Raw genomic sequence first — 22,664 nt, 5'->3', positions numbered from 1 at the left:
TGAAACTGGAAGACAAACGGCAGCACAATAAGCTTCTGTAATAGTATGAAAATATATTCAGGCCTTATCTGGAGCCACTCTGAAAAAAAAGAAGACTCAGCGCTGCATCTCTTGACACCCACAAAGAACAATGTTTACAAAATCCTTTGATTTTTCCCGCAATTCAGTATGTGTATGTTCCCATTGCCAAAATGGCAAAGAGCTCTCTCACTCTCACAGCTAATCCTCTTCTTTCACTCCCTTCCTCTAATTGTCACCTCACATCACAGAAGAAAGCTGCAATTATTGCACTTCAGTAACTGTTGAGACAACATCACAACAGTCAAGCTTTGGACACCGCTGAGCTGATGGTTAGGCAAGATGGTACGAGGAGCAGATCTCTTAAGCTGGAGGATCTCAAAGCTCCGAAGCACCTGCTAAATGATACCTTTAGATGGCTGTGTGAGAGTTCTGGAGGGTATAGACATTTTCATATAAATGTACCCATAGAGCAGTAAACCAATAAGCAGTTCCAGGTGTTGCTGCCTAAAGAAACTTGAAACTCCTTCATCAATGCTTAGTTGCCCTGCAGCAGCAATAACTGTAATGACATTTTTCATGCTTATGGACATCAACACTTTAAGCGTGAATAGACACTTTGGTAGAACAATGAACACTTTGTTTGTTATGGAAGTTATTAGCAGTAAAATTTTACTCAGATTGAACAATATTCATATTTTAAACTGAATACATTTGACTACCAGCATGTGAAACATCACTGAGAAATTGCTAAATGCATGCACATTTTCCGTCCCTCGCCCCTGAACATTTTTACCTTGTTTGCATTATACATACAGTAATACAACATACATTAATCAGCTTTGATAAACAGATTGCTGTTGCTAATAGTTTCCCAATTAGCCTGTATCAAATAAATTATGGGTCTAATCAGTTTGGTCGCTCATGCAAATAAAAACGTTGGCTACTGTTTAGGGATTTTTGGTATATTTAAATCAGGAGAAAAGGAAATTACCCACCTACTCACCATTATTAACACTGTTACTACTTTATATGCACACAAGCATGTGCAAAAATGCCTCGGTGTGTGCTTCAATCATACTTTTGTCAGGACAAGAAGGGTTGTTTTTGCAGGAACAAACTTTTATTTGCATTGCACCTTCTACTCTTTGCTTTTTATGCACCAACATAGAACTACAGAATTTAACACAGTTTGATTTTTGACTTGCCTGACATTAGCGAAATGAAGGTTTATGTTCGTATCATTATATCAAATTTCAACATGTGCATTTGCTTTCATAACTCTGCAAAGTCTATTTATTAAGAGAATGTTGCTGTACTTATAACAACTGGGGGTCTGTCAGTTTGAACAGTGATTACAGTGCCTGTACAGCATGACACCGCTCACTACGAATCTATGATTATATTTCAATTGATGCCATTGTTCTTTGCACACACACAAATGAGAGTTTGCTATTTGAAGAGAGAGTGCAGTGCATTTGTTGGAAAAAAATTTATACTGACATCTACAAAACCTTTGTTGAATAAAATTGGCTTTTTGTTCCAACGAAGATTTCTTTCATACATTTCACAATGACAAAGCCAAGAAATTCTACCTTTAAGATAAATGTCAGGTGTTGAATTTGCAGTAGAAAGGCAACTAATCTGTTAATACAGACTTCAATTACATAACCTCAGCTCACTAAAAACAGTTGTTGTTTCTTCTTTGTTGCAGTGATAACATTCTATGAATACGAAAGAAGAGGTTTGCAAGTAAGTAATCAATAAACTGTTTTGATTTTTCTTTAATATTACTCTACTACTGTGGCATCCATTGTGTACCGGCATCTCAAATAGGACATCATCAAATATAGATGCCTGAATAAATGAAAACAAGCCTGGGAATCAAAATATTTTGCAGGCACACCAAAACTCCATTTACTGTAACAACTTTAAAATTAAATTAAAGATTTCCTTTTATTCTTACATTTAGTGCACAGAGCCAAAGCTATTAAGGCAGAATCATTCCTAATCTTTGGCCATGATGAACGTGGCACAGTGCAAAGGAAAAAAGAGTTTTTGTGTATGAGGGTGTGATCACATGAGCAGTTGACGCACAAGGATGATCACCTGCAGCCATCATCCCAACACTGATAACATTTTAGAGCACAGCATGGAGCCAGCATTTTAACAATGAATGCTGATGTTGGATCTTTCAGTATTCAAAATAAGCTGGTGAAGCTGGTTTGGTTTTTGGCTTTCCTGGTGTCTTGCACTCGATTCTGCTTTCCAAACACGCAGTGGCTGCAGAATTGTCAAGGTTAGACACTGAGCAGGATTTACGCCACCCTTGCTAAAGCAAAGAACTGATAAAATTAAAACAAATAAAGTCATTCATTATTAAGGCACATGAACACATTATACAAATGCTTTTTTTTTTTAAAAATGTTTTTTAATTGTGTAAATATGATTTTCTGTATTTAAATGTCACTGTTGCACAATTATCCCAGAGATGCTGGCAGACAATACATGCCATGAATAATTTACATTCTGACATATACTCTGTAGGCAATGCGCTCATTTTAAATTTTTAAAGCAGCCACAAATGCATAGTACAGGAAAATACAATTTTGCAATACACTGAGTCATCATGAAGCAGAAGTGCGAGAAATGCTTATTAATAGTGACAGAAACCAACTGCTGCTCTGTGGAAGGCTAAGAATCACAGAGTGATTATTTTCTACATTACCACTAGCGTGCCATTTGCTCTGTATTCATTAGCTTGATACAATATACACAAACACACACACACGCACACACGCACATACAAAACAGCTGTGTATCACATGCCCTCTTTTCATAGATGTGTGTTTCAAAGAGACAAAATCAAAGGCTTGTGGAACTGCTTCACACATAGAAATGGTCTATTAATGTTTCCTTTGGAAACAAAGGTGTCTTTGAATGCACCAAATCAAAGAGATTACAGGAGTGAACACAGAATTTACATGGCAGCCATGTTTGATTTACTTTATGCTCAGACTGCCAGACATTCTCCAAGTAGACGGCAAAACTAATAGAATTACAAACAAGCGAAGAGTTAGCGGTCACTTGCTCTCTTAAAAATATTAACTTCTACTGGTTGTAAGTACCAGTTTCCAAAACCTCATTATGCTGTATGTAGCTAGCAGGGGTTACTAACATAAATTATTTGTTGTAAGTGATGGTGATGAGTTCCTGAAGCATAGCAAAGTATTAGGTTCTTAATATTAAATATAAATGCTGTGATGCTGACAGTTAATCCCTTGACCTCCTTATTTGCATGTGTTTATGTTCAATTAACATGAACCAGATTTTTTTTGTTGTTGTTAATAATTAAGTCCATAAGCTTTCTTTTAAAAGTGTGTAGTCTTAAATACATTTTCCTTAAAAGTACTATACCGTTAATATTGATTTTCCTTATGTGCGCACTCTGTAAGGAGTCGTACTTCAAATTCCACTAACTAAACTCCAAAAATGACACGGACAATGGCAAACTTTGCCTAACACCAAACTAGATGTCGCCATCATCAGGGGGAAGAATGTTGATACTGACTCACTATGCTTCGTTCATCTCTTGTATAATCAATGGGCTGATATTGCATGAAACTGCAATGAGAGATGAACTCTGCCAGCTATCGGTGCTTCAACCGAGAGTGTTTCATAGCAGGATCATCACTACTAGACAGACTTTATAGACTTTCATAAATCGAGCTCTTAACTTTGTGAGCAATTACAATGACACAGCAATGGCAAGATAATGTATGTAGCAAATAATGTAATAACTGCATCTACATAACAGTAGGTTTCACATGTTTAAGGTGGTTAACACCCCAATGAAAATCGCTGTTTCAGTGACCTTGTTCAGATGTTGTGGTCAGAGGTATGCCCTGTTGCTCCTGTAACCACCTCTCAGTGATGTCACAATGCACTGAACACACCCTGAGGACACTTTTACAGTGCGCCATTGCAGCAAGGTGAGAACATTAACCAGTCAGCAAAATGAACCATTCCCAGCTGCTGGTAAGTTAGTATTTTACAATAAATATGTAACAAATAACAACTGTCTGTTCAACTGTCATACTTGAAAGCCCGATTTAGACAATGTGCGTTCAGTTTATCATTCTAGGCTTTTAAAGAAGTAAATCATTGATCTCACATGACAAGTAAATGATGTGCTTTTTCTGAGCTGCATACGCATATTTGCTTTTATTTTTCACAATACTGCGTATCTTTTTATGGGAGCGATGCACAAAAGCCGAAATTACAAGCAGTATCAGAAGATAAAAAATTGCAAGCCCAACTGAAAGCTTTTATTGGAAGCAAGTAAATCAGAGCAGGTTTGGAGAAGTCTGGACTAGCTGTGGTGGTGGAGTATTGATTCAGTCATCCAAAGCCATCTTCCAAGTACTTCTGATTTATCTGTCACATTTCATTATGACTCCTGTGCTCTGAAACTCTTTCTTTTTTAATACAATACTGCAGAGAGCATTTAGCCATCTGATGTGTCGCCTGTATTGGCAGGATGGATAGGACTCCCTGCAGCAGACTTTCACTAATTTGGTGAAGTGTGATTTGCTCATATTATTGAGAGATCTCATAGTGATGTTGCCACTGAGACTTCAAGGAGACTGTGAGTAAATTAGCAATTAAGAATTATTCAGGAAAAGAGCATGTTCATTATATTACATATTCAGGTCAACTCAGTATTTTCTTCACAATATAAAAATAGTAGTTCTTCATTCACTTTGGAGGTTGCTGCTAAATTAATAGTGTACAACAAACAGACTGTCCTCTCGGGAAGAATCACAGCATGGAGTATGGGTCATTTGTCTAAGCAGGTGTAAATAAGCTATGTTCATGTTCAGGTCCAAAAACAGGAGAAGTGTGATTTTTCTTTTTTTTTTTTTTTTTTTAATGACAAAGCAAAGTAAACGACAGTTATACCAGGAGGCATGGGCTTGTGTGCGTTAACAACAGCTTTCCTTCAACCACAACAGCAGTCATTGGTACCACTTAACCTGTCTACCAAAAATTGCATTCCTATACATGTGAACAGCACTTTCACACTGAGTTGCAGTTTACTAACTGCCGCTTTTGAGCCAGTCAACCATTTATTAGATGGGGCTTCAAATATGTTGTGATAGGGTCATATTTGACCTCAAACCATGATATCTTCCTAACCAAGTACTTTTGACGCCTAAATCTACTCAAGCTTCTAACATTTAGTTAATATTGTAAAAGGGTTTGTTTTAGTCCAAACCGTTATTTTGTAAACCTAACTATAATAGTGCCTAAGCATAACCAAACAGCCAGTGAAAATGAAGGTAACCACCATGTGAAAACAAAACTTAAGCCTAAAGCAGGACACAATCCTTTCTTTCTTGATAAAGCTTATAGTTAGAGCTGTTCGGGCGACCCTGAACATCCCTTAGTTATGCTGAGCATCTCTCTTCTTCTTTCCTCTCTTTTTCTCTTTATACATTTATAGGCCACCATTGCATGTCAGTAATTTGTGTCTTCTCTCTCCCGTAGTGTGTGTTTTGTTCTCTCTGCAGGTATCCCTGGCAGTGGAGCTACATGTTTCTGATCTGCAATTACTGGCCTTACCAACCTACAAAGTGTTTATATCTTTGTTTTATCTGTTTATTTCTCTCTCTCCTTTACCCTCACCCAAACCTGTTGAGGCAGATGGCTGCCCTCCCTGAGCCTTGTTCTGCTGGAAGTTTCTTCTAGTTCTAGCTCTAATCTGAAGAAAATAGATTTGTTGGGTTTCTCTCTGGAAGTTTGCAAGGTGTCCACCTAACTATGTGAAGTGCCTCGATATATGGCATGTTATTAATTGGTACTGTATAAATAAAACGGAATTGAAACCCCAGTCTAATGGGTGACAATCCAGTTTCAGACTAAGGGCTAATTCATGCTTTATGCACGTGTGAGTGCAAATTAATGCAAGCTTTGAATGCAAAAGGCAAAGACACATGCGGTTCTACTCTCACTGCAACAGGCACACATTGGTATGCTAGGGTTGCAATTCTCCTCAAATCAGAGGAAGTAAAATGCACAAAGATCTATCAGTTGGTGAACATAGCACAGGATTTCTGGAGAAATTAGGATTTCCTCTTGTGCTTGGACACCATTAATCAAAAGCATGAATCAAAGTGCCTCCAGTAGCCCCTCCTTCAATTACAACTCTTTAATGATAAATTATAATAACAGTGAATGACAGAGAATCACCTCATACAGTCACTCCTCATACCAAACATTTATTTTAATCACTATGTTTTCCTGGCACATGTGCAGTAAGGTGGACTTGGTCACAAATTTTTCACTGCATGTTGACAGTGACATTCATAGAGGTTTGCACAATAAAATAAATAACTAAATGTATTAATAGTTATTGGTAATCTGCTAACCATCAGCATGTTAACATTTCCACTGATAGCAAGCTGATATTAGTAATTCAAACAAAGTCTACTGTAAGTACAGCTTCACAGAGCTGCTATCAAGGTAGACTCCTGCAGCTACCAAGAGCATAACCTTTCCTTAGTCTTGATGAAGAAGTCTTGTTTGCCTCAATAAACCAAACATTAAAAAAAAAAATTAGATGATAGTTGAAAAAAATGTTTGTCTGATTAATTCTTGAAATCTTTATGTCACAGCATCATTGTCTTTGACAATGACCTCCATGTATACGCCGATCGAGTACAGCATTGAAACACTGACCGGTGATGGCAATAACATTGATCATCTCATTACACTGCACTGCTCTGCTCTGAATGCTTGGTTCCTGTTACTCTGACACATGCTCACCCACCTAAGCATTGCTGCAGACTAAGTACTCCTCAACACCAACAACCTCCCCTGCAGGACAATGTAGCCTGTCACACCATGAAAACTGCTCAGGAACAGCTCAAGGAATGTGACAAACAGCCCAAGGCATTGACTAAATTGCCAAGATCCCAGTTAGATCAAGCATCAAGCATGCACTAGGACAAGCCAGATCCATGGAGGCCCCACCCTGCAACCCACAGGACCCAAAGAATCTACTGCCAACGTCCCAGTACCAGACAGCACAGGACACTCTAAGAGGTCCATGGTCTGATGGATCAGATCTGTATGGTGGTATCAGGGTGATCTACAAAATATTTTGCAGATGGTTGTAATGTTGTGGCTTATCAGTATAAGGTAATAGACATTTATGGCAATAGCAAAGATGATGGATAAAAGTTATCTGCAGAAGGCTGGAAAATCACATTTGTGTCTCCAATCTAATTTCAGGGATAAGTGCCCACACTGCTATTTGTAAGTGATCGATTAGAAATTATATGTTGTGGCATTGTGACGCTGCCTACTCCAATTGCTATAGGAAGGTCTCAGTAATGTGTAGATGTGGTAAGTGACAGAGCAGAGTAAGACCATCATGCTGCAGGCCCATTTTTCTCTTCATGCCATAGCGATGTCTACTTGTGGTGCAGAACTCTGCCACGGCACCAGACAGCATCAGTGACAGATGAGTTTAAGATGTGCAGCAACGTTGGCAGGCTAACCATGCTCTGAATTTGACATCAGTGCTGTGTGTTGGTTGCCAGTGGTGTAAAGGATAGTTTAAAATCTGATTTAAACAGGCAGACTGTGACACACAGTGTCCAGAAATTCCACTCAAATCTGATTTTGGCAGAGTCATGAATATGGTTCAAATCTGACTTGTAAATTAAGTCCCCCTGTGAAATTCTAATTCAGATCTGGATATGCCAAATATCCGCAGGTCCACAATGAGTATACCCTCCAATTACTTCACTCAAGCTTGTTATTTTACTCAGCAAATCAAAGCTGGATGCCACCTCTACTGACAAAAAACACCTGCAGCAAAGCAAACAATGGCTACCCTTCTATTTTATATAATCAGCTATTATATTCAGGACCACAGGGTTAATAACAGCACAAAAGAAATCTAACAGTAAAACTAAGACATGTACTTTTTCATACAGTGGCAGCTACTTAGACATTTCAGTGGCATATATTCTTAATATAATCACCATTTTTTAAGTATTTTTTCCTTTTTTTTTTTTTTAATGTTCTCTGACCCAGTGATTTAAATGTATAATAAGGCAGATTCGTGTTAAGTGCTGAAACAAATGGACTTCTTAAAATAATAGGTTTATGCATCACTTTTTTGACTTACTTTACTTACATTACTCGCTATTATTGTTATGTTATAATAGACTATCAGAGGAGATTCACTGCCGTTCCTTTCTCTCCATGCTATGAAGGACAAAGCCACAGACAGCAGGACAATTTGGCACAAGAGTGTTGCAGAGTGCTAATTTCTGAATCTCTTTCTTCATTACGTAACATTTCTCCTTACAATGAGAGGAGCGTAATAACCACAATGCTCTATGCAAATATGCAGGCAGTGCAAACAAATGTCAGCTGTCTTAGTTAGTGATGGCTGTTACTGAAATATCCCATGGATGCATCCGTCAGGCACCAATGCTGCCATTTAAAAGACCTTTCCTTCAAAAATTCTGAAATTACAATTAATACTTGTATGCCTGCCTTAAGTCATATAACCAAAACACAAACACAGCTCTGCACCTGATTTTTGAATGCTGCCTCTATTTTACCAGAATCAGGCCAAAGATATTTGGATTTCTACTGTTTTGTCCTCATAATTATACAAACTGGGCCAATTAGACTGAAACTTTGATTTTTCATTACTGTGATATGCCAGTGGATCAATCCAGAACATCTCACTAATCACAGCAAAAGTAATATCAGTGTTTTCATTTTAATTATCCATGCTGTTGTGTGCTGCCGTCTGTTGTATATTTTAGTTTACTCATTGTAGCACTGTGTTCTAAATTCAGTTCAATTTATTGTAATTTTCCTTTCACATAATATATTCTTGTAATTCAAAGATAGCTGTTAAAATGTCTTGTTAAGTTGAATAAACGGTGAACATAATGCGCTTTTCTTTAAACAGAGCATACTATGCCTGAACACTGACACTGTTAGAAGAACACTTTTTATTACACTTGTTTATTGAACGGTACATTATGTAATGCTTGTTGTTTTATTTGCTTACATTTAGCATCTTCTACGGAGAAAATTACTGATTTAAATCTCACTACTTAAAAGTAATGTCATCTTTTTGCTCTCTTTTCTTCTTTTATTAGAGGCATTATAGCTGTCAATACACAAGAACAAGAAACAAACTGTTTATTTAGAAAATATGGAAAAGAGGGCACCCAATAGAAATTTTGTGCAGAAGGTGAAGACAGGTGCAGGGATTTGTTCTTGTTCTTGTATTTAGTCGGGATTTCGTTTATCCGCATCACTTTGGATTTCCCTATCTCTGGCATTATTAGAAAAGAATGACAATTTAGAACCGAAGGATAAACATGTGAATAATTAATTGGCATTTGCCTTCAGCCCATGCCCTTGACCGCAAAACTGCATTAAGGACAGAATTTTCAAATAGCAGGTATCAGCACTGAAGATCTGAATGACATTATCGCTACAAATCTACCAGTTTCTATGATATCAGTGCATGATTAACATTATTTAGAATGAAAAATAGAGGTTGTATTTCCTAAATTCTTAAACTGTTTGCAAGGGAATATGTAAACTGCATGATAGTGTTAGCCAACAGTGATTGTGTGTGTACTGTATCTGCTCTAGATCATAGTATACCATGTAAGTTTAAAGGCAGCATCCATTACAGCTACATGAGGACACTTGCCATACCCTGCAGAGGGACTGCCAGTGAGAGCAGCTACAGAAGCCCCTTGAGAAAAAAATTGGATTTTGCCTCCACTTTCCCACATAGACAGTGTTTTTGAGTGACAGACTCATTTGCCAGGTTTTGTGGGTGGATGTTTATGCAAATGCCTCTCCTCTGTGGGCTGAAATAGCCATCCAGTGACAGGCCAAAACTAACTGGGTTGAAATGCAGGAGCATGCAACTGAGAGGCTGAAAGCAGTGCATAATTCACATTAAAATCTCTGGCAACACACAACAACGGCTTGATAAAAATTTGCCACAGCAAGCCATCCCACATAAAAGTTAGAATATGATTTTTTTTAGCTTTTTTTTTTTTTTTAAATGCAAAAAAAAATGTTCAAGACATTTGACAGTGTTTATCCGCACTAAGAGCTTCAAAGACTCGCCCTCGCTTCACAACTGTAGAGAAAAGCTGTAGAAGACTCATGTGAATGTTGTTCGTGTTTTCTTAGAAGGATGAATAGTGTGGTTGTTGAGGCTTGCCTGGAAGGATTTTTCATTCTAAATGAATTTGTCACATGAGAATCACAATTGTTGTTGTCCAAATTTGCTTTTACAATGAGCTGAATCGCTCCTTTCTGCTGTGAAGCAAAGATACCAAGCCTTCATTTCACACTGAGTTCTAGCTGGATATAATGGAATCAAGTTCATAGTGGTCCCCCGTCTCTCCTGAAGTAGACTACAGGAATATTTTCTTTTGTTATAGCAGGAAATCAGAAACCATTGTGCTGAATAATGCATATGATAGCAATAAACAAGTTTAATTTGTATAATAATAAGATGAGACTGTCGTCTTCATCTACAGAGATTCATTATGTGCTATGGCTGCATTCATATAGAAACCTTTTTGAAGTCAAAGGAAACCAGATCACAACAGTGGCTATTCCTTTGATTTATGGGGTCCACTTATCATTAACTCATAAATTGCAAAATAGCGACTGGAAGCGCTGTGATGTCAAAGCAAGACTTGCAATTACAAATGGAAATGTTTCCATGCATGATAAGTGTCTGCTGTTGTGCTGGTGATGAAGCAGTACAGCAGCAGCGTTCTGTTTGGAGCCTTTGACAAAGAAGAGCATCAGCTTCGGCCACAAACACACTACGGCAAAAGTGATACAACGCCAGTGTGCAACATAATTAGATGTAAAATAAGTTCTCTGCAGTGGAAAATTTAAAAAATCTGTAACTTAATGATTTATCTAAAACATACTCATGGTTACATTTCAATGTTACATTGAAATGTAACCATTGCACAAATCTTTCAGTGATGGTCACTGCTAAAATGTTCCGTACAGTGGTCTCATTTGGAAGCCATACTATATGTACGTAAGTAAATATTACAGCTAAAGAATTATTTAAAAGTTTATGTGAATAATGCAAATTGACTGAAATACTAGCAGGTGAAGAAATGGTATTTTTCACCTCCACATACTTTACTTTTCTTCATCTGCAGTGTCAACAGTGCATAAAACATGTTTTTTTTTATTGTCGACAACACAGTGGTGGCTTAGATTTGTTGCTTTGTGCTATTTTTATTTATTAGGCAAAGCTGCATGATTTGAATGGGAGCTTGAATGCTAATCGGGTGAATCTGTGGCATTTCAAGAAGAATTTATGAGTAGTTGTGGGAGCTGGTGCAGTGTGGACACAAATCTACCAGTGTGTGGAATTCATAACAAGAAGCACGCATACAGGTGGGATATACACACTAATAAATCTCACATGCATGGTTCCTCATCTCTAATGCAGGATTTTACTGGTGAAGCACTTCAGTTTTGAGGACAAGAGGTGTGGCTACATCACATCACAGAATTAGATACCGCATTACATAACCCATTACTCTGATTACTGTTCCTGCTGTAATATGACAGTCTTATGGGCAACAACTGTTACTTGCAAATTTTATTACAATTGCATTTATTGTAGGCTGTAAAGCTAAAGGAAGAGGGACTTGTCACCTCCATGACACTGCAAAAGAGCTGGAAATGGACTCAGAGTTGATGCCCTGAATCAAGAAATGGTTTGAACCTGTTTTGACAGCTTCAAGTTATTCTGTTTTAATATGTAGTACATTTATATATTTGAAGAACTTTCACTTAACATGTAGTTACTAGGTACTTTTCAGGTTTATATTTTACAAAATATGTAACAAGCCTATAATATATGATGCAATAACACAGAATAAGCCACCTAATAGTATATAAATTGTCAAAATTACCCAACTACAACAGTAAAATACCACATACACAATAACTAACAACAGAATATATATATATTCAATATTTAAGAATTAACAATGAACTAAGAACACAGACATTTCAAATTAAGATTAAACAAAGATCAGTCTTTTAAATTGTAGGCAGTTTGTGCTACAATATCACAATTTTTTGCATATGAGATGCTTTTTTTCATGTATTTATTTAGTTTTGCTATGTATTCACCAGTTCTTTCTGTGTGTCTGAAAACTGCAAGTCGTGTCCTCACTTTTTGAATTGTATTCTGGGTTTCCTTCCAGACTCGCTGCATTTCATTGCATCCTGTCAACAGTTCAGTTGTGACAACACAAGGCTTTCATTTACTCTGAGGCAGTTTTGCAGAGCAGAGTCTGACTATGCAGTGGAAGGTTATCACTCTGACTTCGAATTGTCATGCAACTGAAATAGAGCCTCAGGACTGAGATCACCAATCCGTGTCAAATGAACAACTGTATCTGCAGCTGATCTGCATCCACCCCACTGCCAGGTTGTCATTGTCAGAATTAGAGCTAAACCTACTGTGAATGCTAAATGTAAAATGGTTCAAGGTTAGAAAATACAAAAAATAAATAATATGAAATCTAAAAAGAAGATGATGTTTCATATAGCTGGATATGCTGCTGAACTGTTTGGGGCACAGAAATATGTGTCCCCACCTTATGAAATGAGCTCTGTCAAACACCCAAAATGACATTTAACTTTGCCAGGAAATTACACAGCTTCATTTGGATCCAGTCTCATGCTGTATGAGGCTAATTCAGAAAATAGGCTACCATCCATGACCTATGGTAATGTAATTATCAGAAAGTGCTATTTGGTATCATGCATGACTGTAAAAGTTTTATCTTTGTGATATCAAGCTTCATGTGGTGGACCTCATGCTTTACTGTGTCATCAATTTGTAATAGCTTGAAAACTTACACTTTTATGTTTCCAAAGAGCCCATTTGCATCCATGTGTGACAGTGTGAGTGCTTTAAGCAGACTTTCAAACATGACAACACTGTTTGTGGTTCTGTATCATTGTGTAAAATCACTTAGGAGTCACGGAGCCTCATGAATTTTTATACCCAGAAATGGCCGCCTGGGCCATTTGAAGAATGGACAGTTTTTGTATGTATAGTTCTGGGAGCCACACAGAAAAGAACTGCGAAGTCACCTCCATTGTCTTTTCCTAGGAATGACAGTCTTGTGTATCATGAAGTAATTTTGCATGTCTGACCTCATTTTAGCAGTTTTCTGTATATGTTTCACAAAACTGACTGGAATTGACCCAAAGCTATGTCACTGATTAGAGCATAAAACGTAATCATTCCACGCTCTGCATCATCATCATGTAAAATTTAATTCACAGTTAATGGACAAAGAAGATGGCTGGCAGTGTCTCTTTGATTCTTCAGGGACCTACAGTCTGTCAAGGTTTTTGTGTTGACCTTGTCATTCACCAACAACTTTCTTTAGCATTTCTATTCCAACACTGCAGCTTCGGGAAGATGAAAACATGCGAACTGCAACAATAGACACAACGACAAAAAGAAGAGGGGATAAAATACCCCAAAACCCAAGAGCCAAACATGGAAGCGATATTTACAGTGGGTTAAAATTCTGGTATTCTTAAAAGGTGCAATAAACAAGCCCATTATTTCAGGGGGAATTGGGACATGGAATATTAAAGATATTTACTGAAGCTGCAGACAAATAATGCCTTTCTAAGATAAAACAGATTCTGTGCTGTTGATCTGAGCTCTCTCCTTCACTGAATTGGAACTAAAATGGCCTCCAAGTGTACTGAACAATGGGGGTGAGCATAATGCAGTGTGACTACTGAGTGACTTGACTGAGATCCAAAGTGAATAAAAGGCCTCACTATGTGAGGCAGCGAGGCTGAGCTGCTGCAGTGCTCAGGACTTTGGCGGGTGACAGTGTATAATGCTTCACACACAATTCATTTGCCAATAAATCCTATTGCCATTTCCCACATGGTGCACGGTCTGCGTCGTCAGAAACTGTAATGATCAAATGGGCATCTGCATATAGTCATATAGTGTTTTTTTGTTCTTCCTGAAATGTGAAATTTCTACCCCTCTTTTGGTTTAGTGGTGGTTGATTTGATTACTCTTTTTAGAGAAAAGCTAGAATATTCAAATAAAGAATTTGTATAGCTTATACATATTGCATGTAAGCGTCAAATCAGTGTTCCCAATTGTGAACAGTTTTCTTTTATGTGGCAAACAGAGGATCAGGACTCAAATCTGAGATGCCAGAGTCATTTCTAACCTTGTTCTAACAATGAATTTGGAGACCTAGTTTGTGGACTCATAAAATATTAAAATGAATATTTTACACAAGCTTCAGTTCTTTTGTTGTATTTTTGGGCTTGAAACAAATTATAAACCCCTTATCCCCAGAAAGCATCTCATTGTAGCATTATTTGTTGTATTTCTCTCGCTATAATTCAATGAGACCACGTAAATAGGAAGTAAAATATATTACAGAATTAAAAGATTGCTGGGATGATTGCTCTGTTTCATTTTAAATAGTTTTGTAAGAATAGTTCTTCAGTGACAATAATTCAGGAAGCACAAAAGTGTCACAATTCTTTGTACCAGACCGTCTTTATAACAGTGAAAAATCTTGACATGAACGTCAGCTTGAGGCCTGATTAACAGTGATCACCATGGAGGACGTGCAACAAAGCATCCTCTCAGATAATGACACTCCTTGACCCTGAGCTTTGAAAACTGGCAACTTCCCACCAAATGACACAAAGAATCATACATTTTTCCTTAGCCAAGGGCATACAAGCATGCTCAGCCACAAAAAAAGAAAATGCCACATGATAATGCTTATTTCCCGTAGCCAAGTGAAATTTGCAGATGCTTTCAACAGGGCAGCGTGAATTTGAGGATTTTCAGCTTAAATGAAAAATATCAGCATCTGCAGAGGTGCTGTGTGAGGAAAAGGGCATGCATCTAGGTGAGAACATAGTCTAAAATGTCAGGTTGTAGGTGCTGTCAGGCTACTGAATGTCTTTTTATATGCTTACTTTAAATCTGTGACAGGATAGAGAATCTGTGAGATGTTTTCTAGAGTCACACTAGTTGGAGTCAATCCGAGGACATCAAAGAGTCACACAGTCAGAACACAGTCAGCCACTCATTCACCTATAAGCAGCTCAGAGTCATCAGCCTACTTGATTCTGACTATGTGGGATGCGGGAAGGGAACCCACACAAACACAGAACACACAGGGCAAAAAAAAAAAAAGATTGCAAATTAAATGTGTCTTGCTGTCGGTGCCACTGCGCCACTGTGCTGCCTCCTTTTACAACTTTTATTCATGAAACAGGAGAATGTGATAAAAATAAAACTGCATAAATGAGTCATCTGAGTGGTACATCTGGATTCCATTGTGTCGCTGTGGTTTTCAAAATCCCACAATATCAAGGAACGGGATCTGTCTTTTGTCTGAATAATCACCCTAAATAGTTAAGAGCTTTAACCTTTAATGCTGATATCCTCCGTCTATGCGGGAGACTGGTGGGGTATTTCAGTGGCATGGCTGGAGTACACAACCTCCAGCCCTGCTTTTCTTTGATGTGCTCTGAAGCCATCCTCTACCAGGCACTGAGAAGATCAAAGACACGCGATTTTATCAAATGGAGCTCTTGTCAACTGTTTGTAATGCTTTATTCTTCATCAGGAACACCCATTCTGTCACCGTGATGCCACAGGAGACACAGTGCTCTTTTAAACCCAGTGGTGATCTCTCCGTTATCCAGATGAAAACGGATTTATTCAAACCTCCCATCAACAGACCCTATAAATAGAAGCTTGTGGAAAATCTTCTGAGTGAAAAAAAAATAAGCTGTGCTCTTAAGCTGTTATTAACATGCTGATAGAAAAATGTCAAATGTTATTTTGGAGGAGGAGAATTTCCAGTGAAAATAAGCATTATGCTTCCTAGTGGTATTGGTGACATGGACATGAGATTCATTAAATGATGAAATGATCTGATAAAATACACAGCCGAGTCATACTTTCCGTTGTTGCTGTACATGCTACTTGACTGTGGGCTGAATTGCAATGGTAATTTGCATCAGATACTGTGTGCATCATTGCTTAAGGGCTCTAGGAAGGCCAGGTGAATGACGCTCAAAATGGGTCTATCATCCAACTTGATGGAGGTTAGCCACTGAATAATCATGTGAAAATCTGGAGCAAGAGTGTCCTATAGTAGAATCAAGGTATAGTAATTGTATTTTTCAAAAATCTTGCAGTAGTGTGTTCCAAAAACATGCCTAAAAATGTGTGGTAGCATGTAGCATTTGTTAACAGAAGCCAACTAAACAGCTGAACTACTGCAATCAATATTCATCTGTTCTTCTTGAAAGGAAAACTGCCACCTGTTATCTGGGGTGCTATTATAGTAACTGTTATTTTGGTAAGTGCCACGAGGGAGAAAGCTCCAGAATGTTCCTGCCATCATTATTTTTCCCCCCAAAATCCAAAGGTTGACTCATTATTTTTGGTTCAGCGTGCCGTGATGAATGCCCCTCCTTTATGTCTCGTGGTAAACGCACCTCACCTCTGAAATATGTAGCATATTCCTCTGGGGTGTTTTTCTGTGCTATCTGTAAAAATGCAAGCAGCTATGTGTCAAGTAGGGCTCTCTTTGCAATTCATAAAAAAAAAAAAAAAAAAAAAACAGGCTACATGAATGTGTTAGCTACAAAACCTCCCCCCTGCACGCTGGTTACACGAATGCACAGAATCATTAAGAGCCTTATCGTAGCTGCTTGCTGGTAAATGTTCATTCAGCTTTCTACCTGTGAATGAGTGTGGATTTGTGATGTGCACATGTGTGAATTGCATACCGCAAAGCAGATCTACTGAAAATGTCATTTTCTTCTGTGAGCCTTTGACTATGTTATTTATACTCAATTCCAACATAGAGTGAAAACACGTTGCATTGCTCTATGGCAACACTGAACAAGCAGCATTCCTGCAGAACAGCTCTGAAAATACTGATACTCTTTTATTAAACAATCTAAATATTGTAAATTATTCACTTTGCAGATTTGACAAAGCAATGTACTCTTAAATCCTAACCGCAAATTTTTAAATGTTGCATTGCTCGAGCAATGTGATCCAATCTGCTGCATCCATAATCCCAATCATTCTGTGTGACATAGATGCCAATAGAAATGAAGGATGTGTCCATATTGACCATAGTTGGTCTTTGTATGGATGACACTGACATAAGTGTATGAACACACAAAAAATATATATATTATCTTTGGATTTGCAGCCATTTTAACTCTGTGCTGATGTGTACAAAAACAGCCATTTTAAATTCACAGCAATGATAGTGCATTTTGAATTCAGTCCAACCAAATGAAAGACCCCCTTTAGGTGGTTTGGTATGTGCTGCTGTGGTCTTTACTACACCCAACTCCTCTGGCAGCTTTGTTCTTGAAGTTGACACATTTGTGAGCCAACTACAGTCCATATATCTATGTGTGCTCTTTGTTTCATGGGCCATCACACTTCAAACATGCAATTAGGGCAGAGATAGGAGTGATTGACGTGCACATTTTATTGACATGATCACTATCTTATCTATGCATACAGTGGTCCATTAAATCTACAGCTACTTCAGCATAAAAGAGGAAGACGACAGAATACTCACCTTCTTTAGGAGGCCGCTTCACTTCCGCGCTCAGATTGCAGACCTGCCCAGCTTGTAGTTGGGGCGACAAGCAACCCTCCGTTTGTGGATTTAAAGGTAAAACCACGTTGTTGAGCATGAGCATGCTCTCTGATTCTCCATCGCCTAAATGCTGAGGACATGTGCATTTCGTGTACACGATCCCACATGTCTCCACTGTCCCTTTCTCTAATTTCAGGCAGTTTTCCAGCCATGTACAAAGCACTTGACACCCAAACTGGCTAGGGCTCGCCTTATTCAACACCAAAAACTCCACAATGGACTTCTCCTCCTCATCCAGCTTCTGCGGCGTCAATCCATTGTAATCATAAGGGAAAACTCTCCGGAGTTGAACGAAATTCTTGTCATACAGCAAAAATACGTAAATATTCTTTGAATCGCACAGATACACTATAGACTCGTTGACTTTCAGCAACTCATTGATCTTCTCGTGTGAGTAATGATCAAACTGATAAGCAAGCAAAGAATACTCAGAGCAGCTCAAGTCTCGCTTGTATAGCTTCAGGTAGATGCTGTATTTGGTTGGGTCTGGGTTCTCCAGCGTCCATGTACAGTTTGTATAGTTCTTGGGAAACATTTCAGTCACCGAATATGATCCATAAATGACCCCTTTGACCAGAGTGGAACACCAATAATCTTGGGCACCAGTTAATCCAAACATAACCAGAAGATAGGTGGAAAATATATAAATCAACAGGTTTCGAACAGCCTTCATCCTATGTCATTTGGCCTGCAAGGAGAGAGAAAGAGAGATGAACACAAAGAGGTGTTAAAGCAGAGCTCACAAGAAAACATGACAGTTAATCTATATCAAGTCTGACTGATATTCTTCAAATAGGACTTATTATAACCTGCCATGAACAGAGGGGAAGGAATATAAAGACACATTAACCTCAGCAAAATGTCTTTTGCATCTCATCCTGCCTCCTTCATCACTTTACTTTGTGCACACATTGCCACCTTGTGGTTGCTTCGCCCGTGGTGTCTTTATTTATTTTATTAAGGGAGGTGGGTGCAATAATGTGAGTCATTTAGACATTATTAATTGGGTCGTATTTGGTATGGCACAATCCCCGGAGATATTCAAATGTAGCTATTTAGAATCCCTGACATCAAAAGACAAACAGTGAAAAAGCGGTGCGCAAGTCAGCGCGGTGCCCACGAGTTGTGCTGGATGCAACTGCTCATTTTACGCAGTAAAACTAGGATCCTTTCAAAAAACATCGTAGCCGTATTCTTCGTGATTTAGGCTGCTTCCTTGCAGGACAGTTAGATAATACGAAGGAGACGAATTCACAGACCAAAAAAAAAATGTCTGCGTCTGCTTGGTCACTGTGGCTTCTCTCCTCTTGCGCGCTTTCGGTTCCACCACTCGACCTGCATGTTTCCGAAATTCAGGGCTTGACATATTTGACAATGCAATTTGATAAAGAGCCAGTGTGTGTGTGTGTGTGTGTGTGTGTGTGTGTGTGTGTGTGTGTGTGTGTGTGTGAGTGTGTGTGTCTGTTCGAGCTCGCATGTGTGCGTGCGCGCTCTTAACTGTGTTTGTGTGAGAGAGGGAGAGGGGGGGAGATGGAGAACGAGAGAGAATGCAATGCGATGTCCTGATTGCTTTAATCCTACAGGCAATGCAGCTGTGAGCAGTGTCACAGCAGAACGTGCATGCGTGTGCGCGCGTCTCAAACTGTGTGTGTGTATGTGTGTGCATATGTATATGTGTGTGCGCGTGTGTCTGTGTAGGCGTTCAAATCCAAAGTAGGGCTATAGATACCAGTTTCCACAGAATACATAAATTTGCGCCACCAACTTCTTCTCCCTCCAACCTGTCCGTCACACCACATTAGAATAATAAATGGATTTGTGGAAGCGGTGTTGAGTTATATCAGCTTTTTTTTTCTTTTTTTGGCCGCGATAAATCCTTATGATTCCTTCCGCAAAGATTCATGGCCAAGGCTGCATGGAACAGGGGGGGAAAATCAGTATTCTGGAGACGAGAAATCGGTCGTCAAGAGACTCTGATTTTTATTGCCGGCTTCCAAGAGCAATTTTCATCTCGAGAGGAAATCTGAATATAGAGACACGTACGGAGCTACATCTCATGCAGTGTCAGTTCGACGCTCGGCACTTTAAAGTGATTTTTGCCTCTTAAGAGAGAGATCAGCTCTTAAAAATCATCCGTTAAGCACCCTGGACTAATGCGAGCGCATGAACGCTCCACAGCCGTCGTGTTGAATAGACGGGGCAAATATTTAACAGGGGTGGCTAAACTTTAACTGACAGATGACATAGGAAAAAATCGGGCTTTTTCTGGTGCCTCAGCAGCATCACATCATGCAATAATAATAATAATAATAATAATAATAATAACAATAGTAATAATAACAATAATAATAATAATAATATCTTACCTTACACTGCGGAAGCTATGGCTATTTTTCCAACATACTTGACCACATCCTTTATAAATAAATTCTGCAGCCCTCCAGTGAATCAATACTCCCCATTCCCGACAATAGAAGTCCGGCGCAACAAGATGGTTCAATGGATGAAAATAAAATGCGTTACACTCCGGTCTGTCCGCTCATATCCCCCCGTCTTCTCCTTCTTCTGGGTTTTTCCCATCAAAACGGAGCGCAACAACACCACCACCACCACGACAGCCACCGAGAAAAGAGGGAGAGAGGGTGAGAGAGAGGGAGAGGAGAGAGGAGAGAAAAAGGGGGGAAGAAGAAAGACCAGAAAGACCGAAGAGAGACAAGAGAGAGAGAGAAGGGGAGAAAGGGGGAAATTCTTGGAGTGATGAGCAGAGGAGAGCAATTCTTACAGTATTACCAGAAATTAATTCGGCTTCCACGACTCCACGTCTCAATTTTCTCTCTCCCCTTTCTTTTTTTTTTCTGATATGTTTTTTTTCCAGTAAGTCGCGCAAAAACACTCCCCTCCTTCTCCTCCTCTTCCTCTTCTTCTTGGGAGAAAAAAAAAGAGAGGGTGAGATTTTTAGCCAAAAATAAAAAGAAGGGAAAAAAGATCCGTAGTGGGTGGATGCTGGGGGGCCAGTGAGTTAGAACACACAGAGAAATAGACGCGCTTTGCTTGGTGCTTGCAGAGCTCCAGGAGCAGGCTGCAATATCACGTCACACTCAGCCCCTAAGATAAAGCACGTACGTACGCTTCTTACTGCCGCTGCGTCTGGCACCGCCACCACCACCACTTTCTTCCCTGCCCTCCTCCTCCCCCTCCTTTCCTCTCCTCTTCTTTTTTAAAAAAATTATTTCTCTCTCCTCTTCTTTCCTCTCGCACAAGCTCCCCCTTAATTCCAGTCAAAAGGGTTTCCCCCCCTGAACTGGACCCTCTCAGTAGTGCGCAGACAGCGACGCGCTTTGCTGCTGCAGCCCAAGCAGGAATCTATCAATGGACTTTTACTGTTATTATTATTATTATTATTATTATTATTATTATTATTATTGGTTTTTTCTTCTGCGGGGAAAAAGGGTGAGTGGATGAGCATATAACATGATCATAAACCCGAGTGCTCTATCAGTGGGATTTGAAAGCTGAAAGCTGCCCTTTTTTTTTTTGGTTATTTTTTTTTTATTTCTTCCTTCTGCTCCTCTCCCACTCTTCTGTCCTGATGGGTGACAGCCGCTGTTTTGATATTTCTTCTCCACCTTGTCTGCTGCTGCATCGCTCTCTGGAAGAACAAATGCTTATGGGGGCAACTTCTGTGCTGTGTTTGGGAAAGTTGTTCCAGGTTGCACTTTACAGGTGCAACACCAGACCTGCAGTTTTTCTTCTTTCTTTCTTTCACCATCTTCCTATGTGCAGATTATGAGCTACTTCCCTCCTAAATGCACGGCTCAGCGTTAATGCCTCCCCCCTCCCTTCCTTCTTTCCAGTGTTCTGCCCTGACATTCTGAGAAGGCATTCATTCAACAATCAACAGTCAATTAAATCCCATGTAAGCTCCAGGCTTCAGCAGTTGGTCACTGACAATGTGGCACCAATGGCTCCTGCAATAGCCTTCATTGCCCATTGGCTAAAATCATGGGAAGAATGGAACTATAATGGACATGGGAGAGTTACACATTCCTCTGAATCGTCTGCTGCCTTCCCATTGAAGATGAAAGGGTTTTGTTTGCATAGGTGGGTGTTCTCCATCAGGCACAAGCAAAGCATCTAATACTTAATTATAGGCTGATAGTCTTCATATGCATACAGAAATGAATGAGAGGAGATTGTGCATGGTTAATTTGCATATTCTGAATCAATTGCATATTCAAAGGGGAAGACGGTATATTGGTCAGTCCAGACTGAAATAATTGTTACCCATATTTTTTCTTTCTTTCTTGGAGGTTTTGGTCAGCTGCTCTAATCATTTCGCTGTGAACAGTTAACTCTCATTAGCCTGGCCGTCTCTTTCAGGCCTTGACTGAATGTGTTCCATGTGAGCAGATGCTGCATGAAGAGCCTATTTGTTTATTTATTTCCAGGAAGTTTCAGTCTGAAGTGTTTGTAAGCCAGCCTTTTCCAAAGAATGCTCCAGAACTACACTAGAGAGTATCAGCCACAGCATTGTGAGATTCTGAGAGAACTTGTTTATATCCCCAACATCCTGTACCACACAGCGTTTACAACATTGTAAATCTGGTGCCAAACTTATAAAGGAGATTGGATTCATTCAGCGCAGTTGGTTTCCGTGGCCCCTGCGACTGGTAGCTTTCTAATTCCAGTCTTCCCCAGGCAGCCAGTGGAACATCAGGGGTGACCTCGAGCCAGCCCACTTTCCACGGCCATAATGAAGACTCTGGTGTTTAGGGAGCTTTTGGCTCAGTAAGCTAAGAGGTGGAAGAAATTCATGCA

The 22,664-nt window shown here is 39.2% G+C and overlaps 1 protein-coding gene across 10 annotated transcripts in view; it reads right to left on the bottom strand.

Annotated features, from left to right (window-relative positions):
• Nucleotides 1-20,963, bottom strand: part of adgrb3 (adhesion G protein-coupled receptor B3) — a 109,561-nt gene extending 88,598 nt beyond the window's left edge. For 7 of the 10 annotated variants that reach the window (XM_055018936.1, XM_055018934.1, XM_055018937.1 and 4 more), the window contains exons 1-2: nucleotides 20,213-20,961; nucleotides 17,766-18,534 (exon numbers count right to left, since the gene is read on the bottom strand). In XM_055018936.1, the coding sequence (XP_054874911.1) occupies nucleotides 17,766-18,519 (754 nt within the window). In that variant the 5' untranslated portion in view covers nucleotides 18,520-18,534; nucleotides 20,213-20,961. Of the gene's footprint in view, nucleotides 1-17,765; nucleotides 18,535-20,212 lie in introns of all 10 variants that reach the window. The other 3 variants (XM_055018938.1, XM_055018940.1, XM_055018933.1) reach the window with 2 other exon arrangements.
• Nucleotides 20,964-22,664: the final 1,701 nt, after the last annotated feature.

Source organism: Amphiprion ocellaris, chromosome 16, assembly GCF_022539595.1.
Source record: "Amphiprion ocellaris isolate individual 3 ecotype Okinawa chromosome 16, ASM2253959v1, whole genome shotgun sequence".
Lineage (NCBI taxonomy): Eukaryota > Metazoa > Chordata > Actinopteri > Pomacentridae > Amphiprion > Amphiprion ocellaris.
The sequence above is the reverse complement of the archived record's forward strand: the minus strand, read 5'-3'. Positions and strand labels throughout refer to the sequence as shown.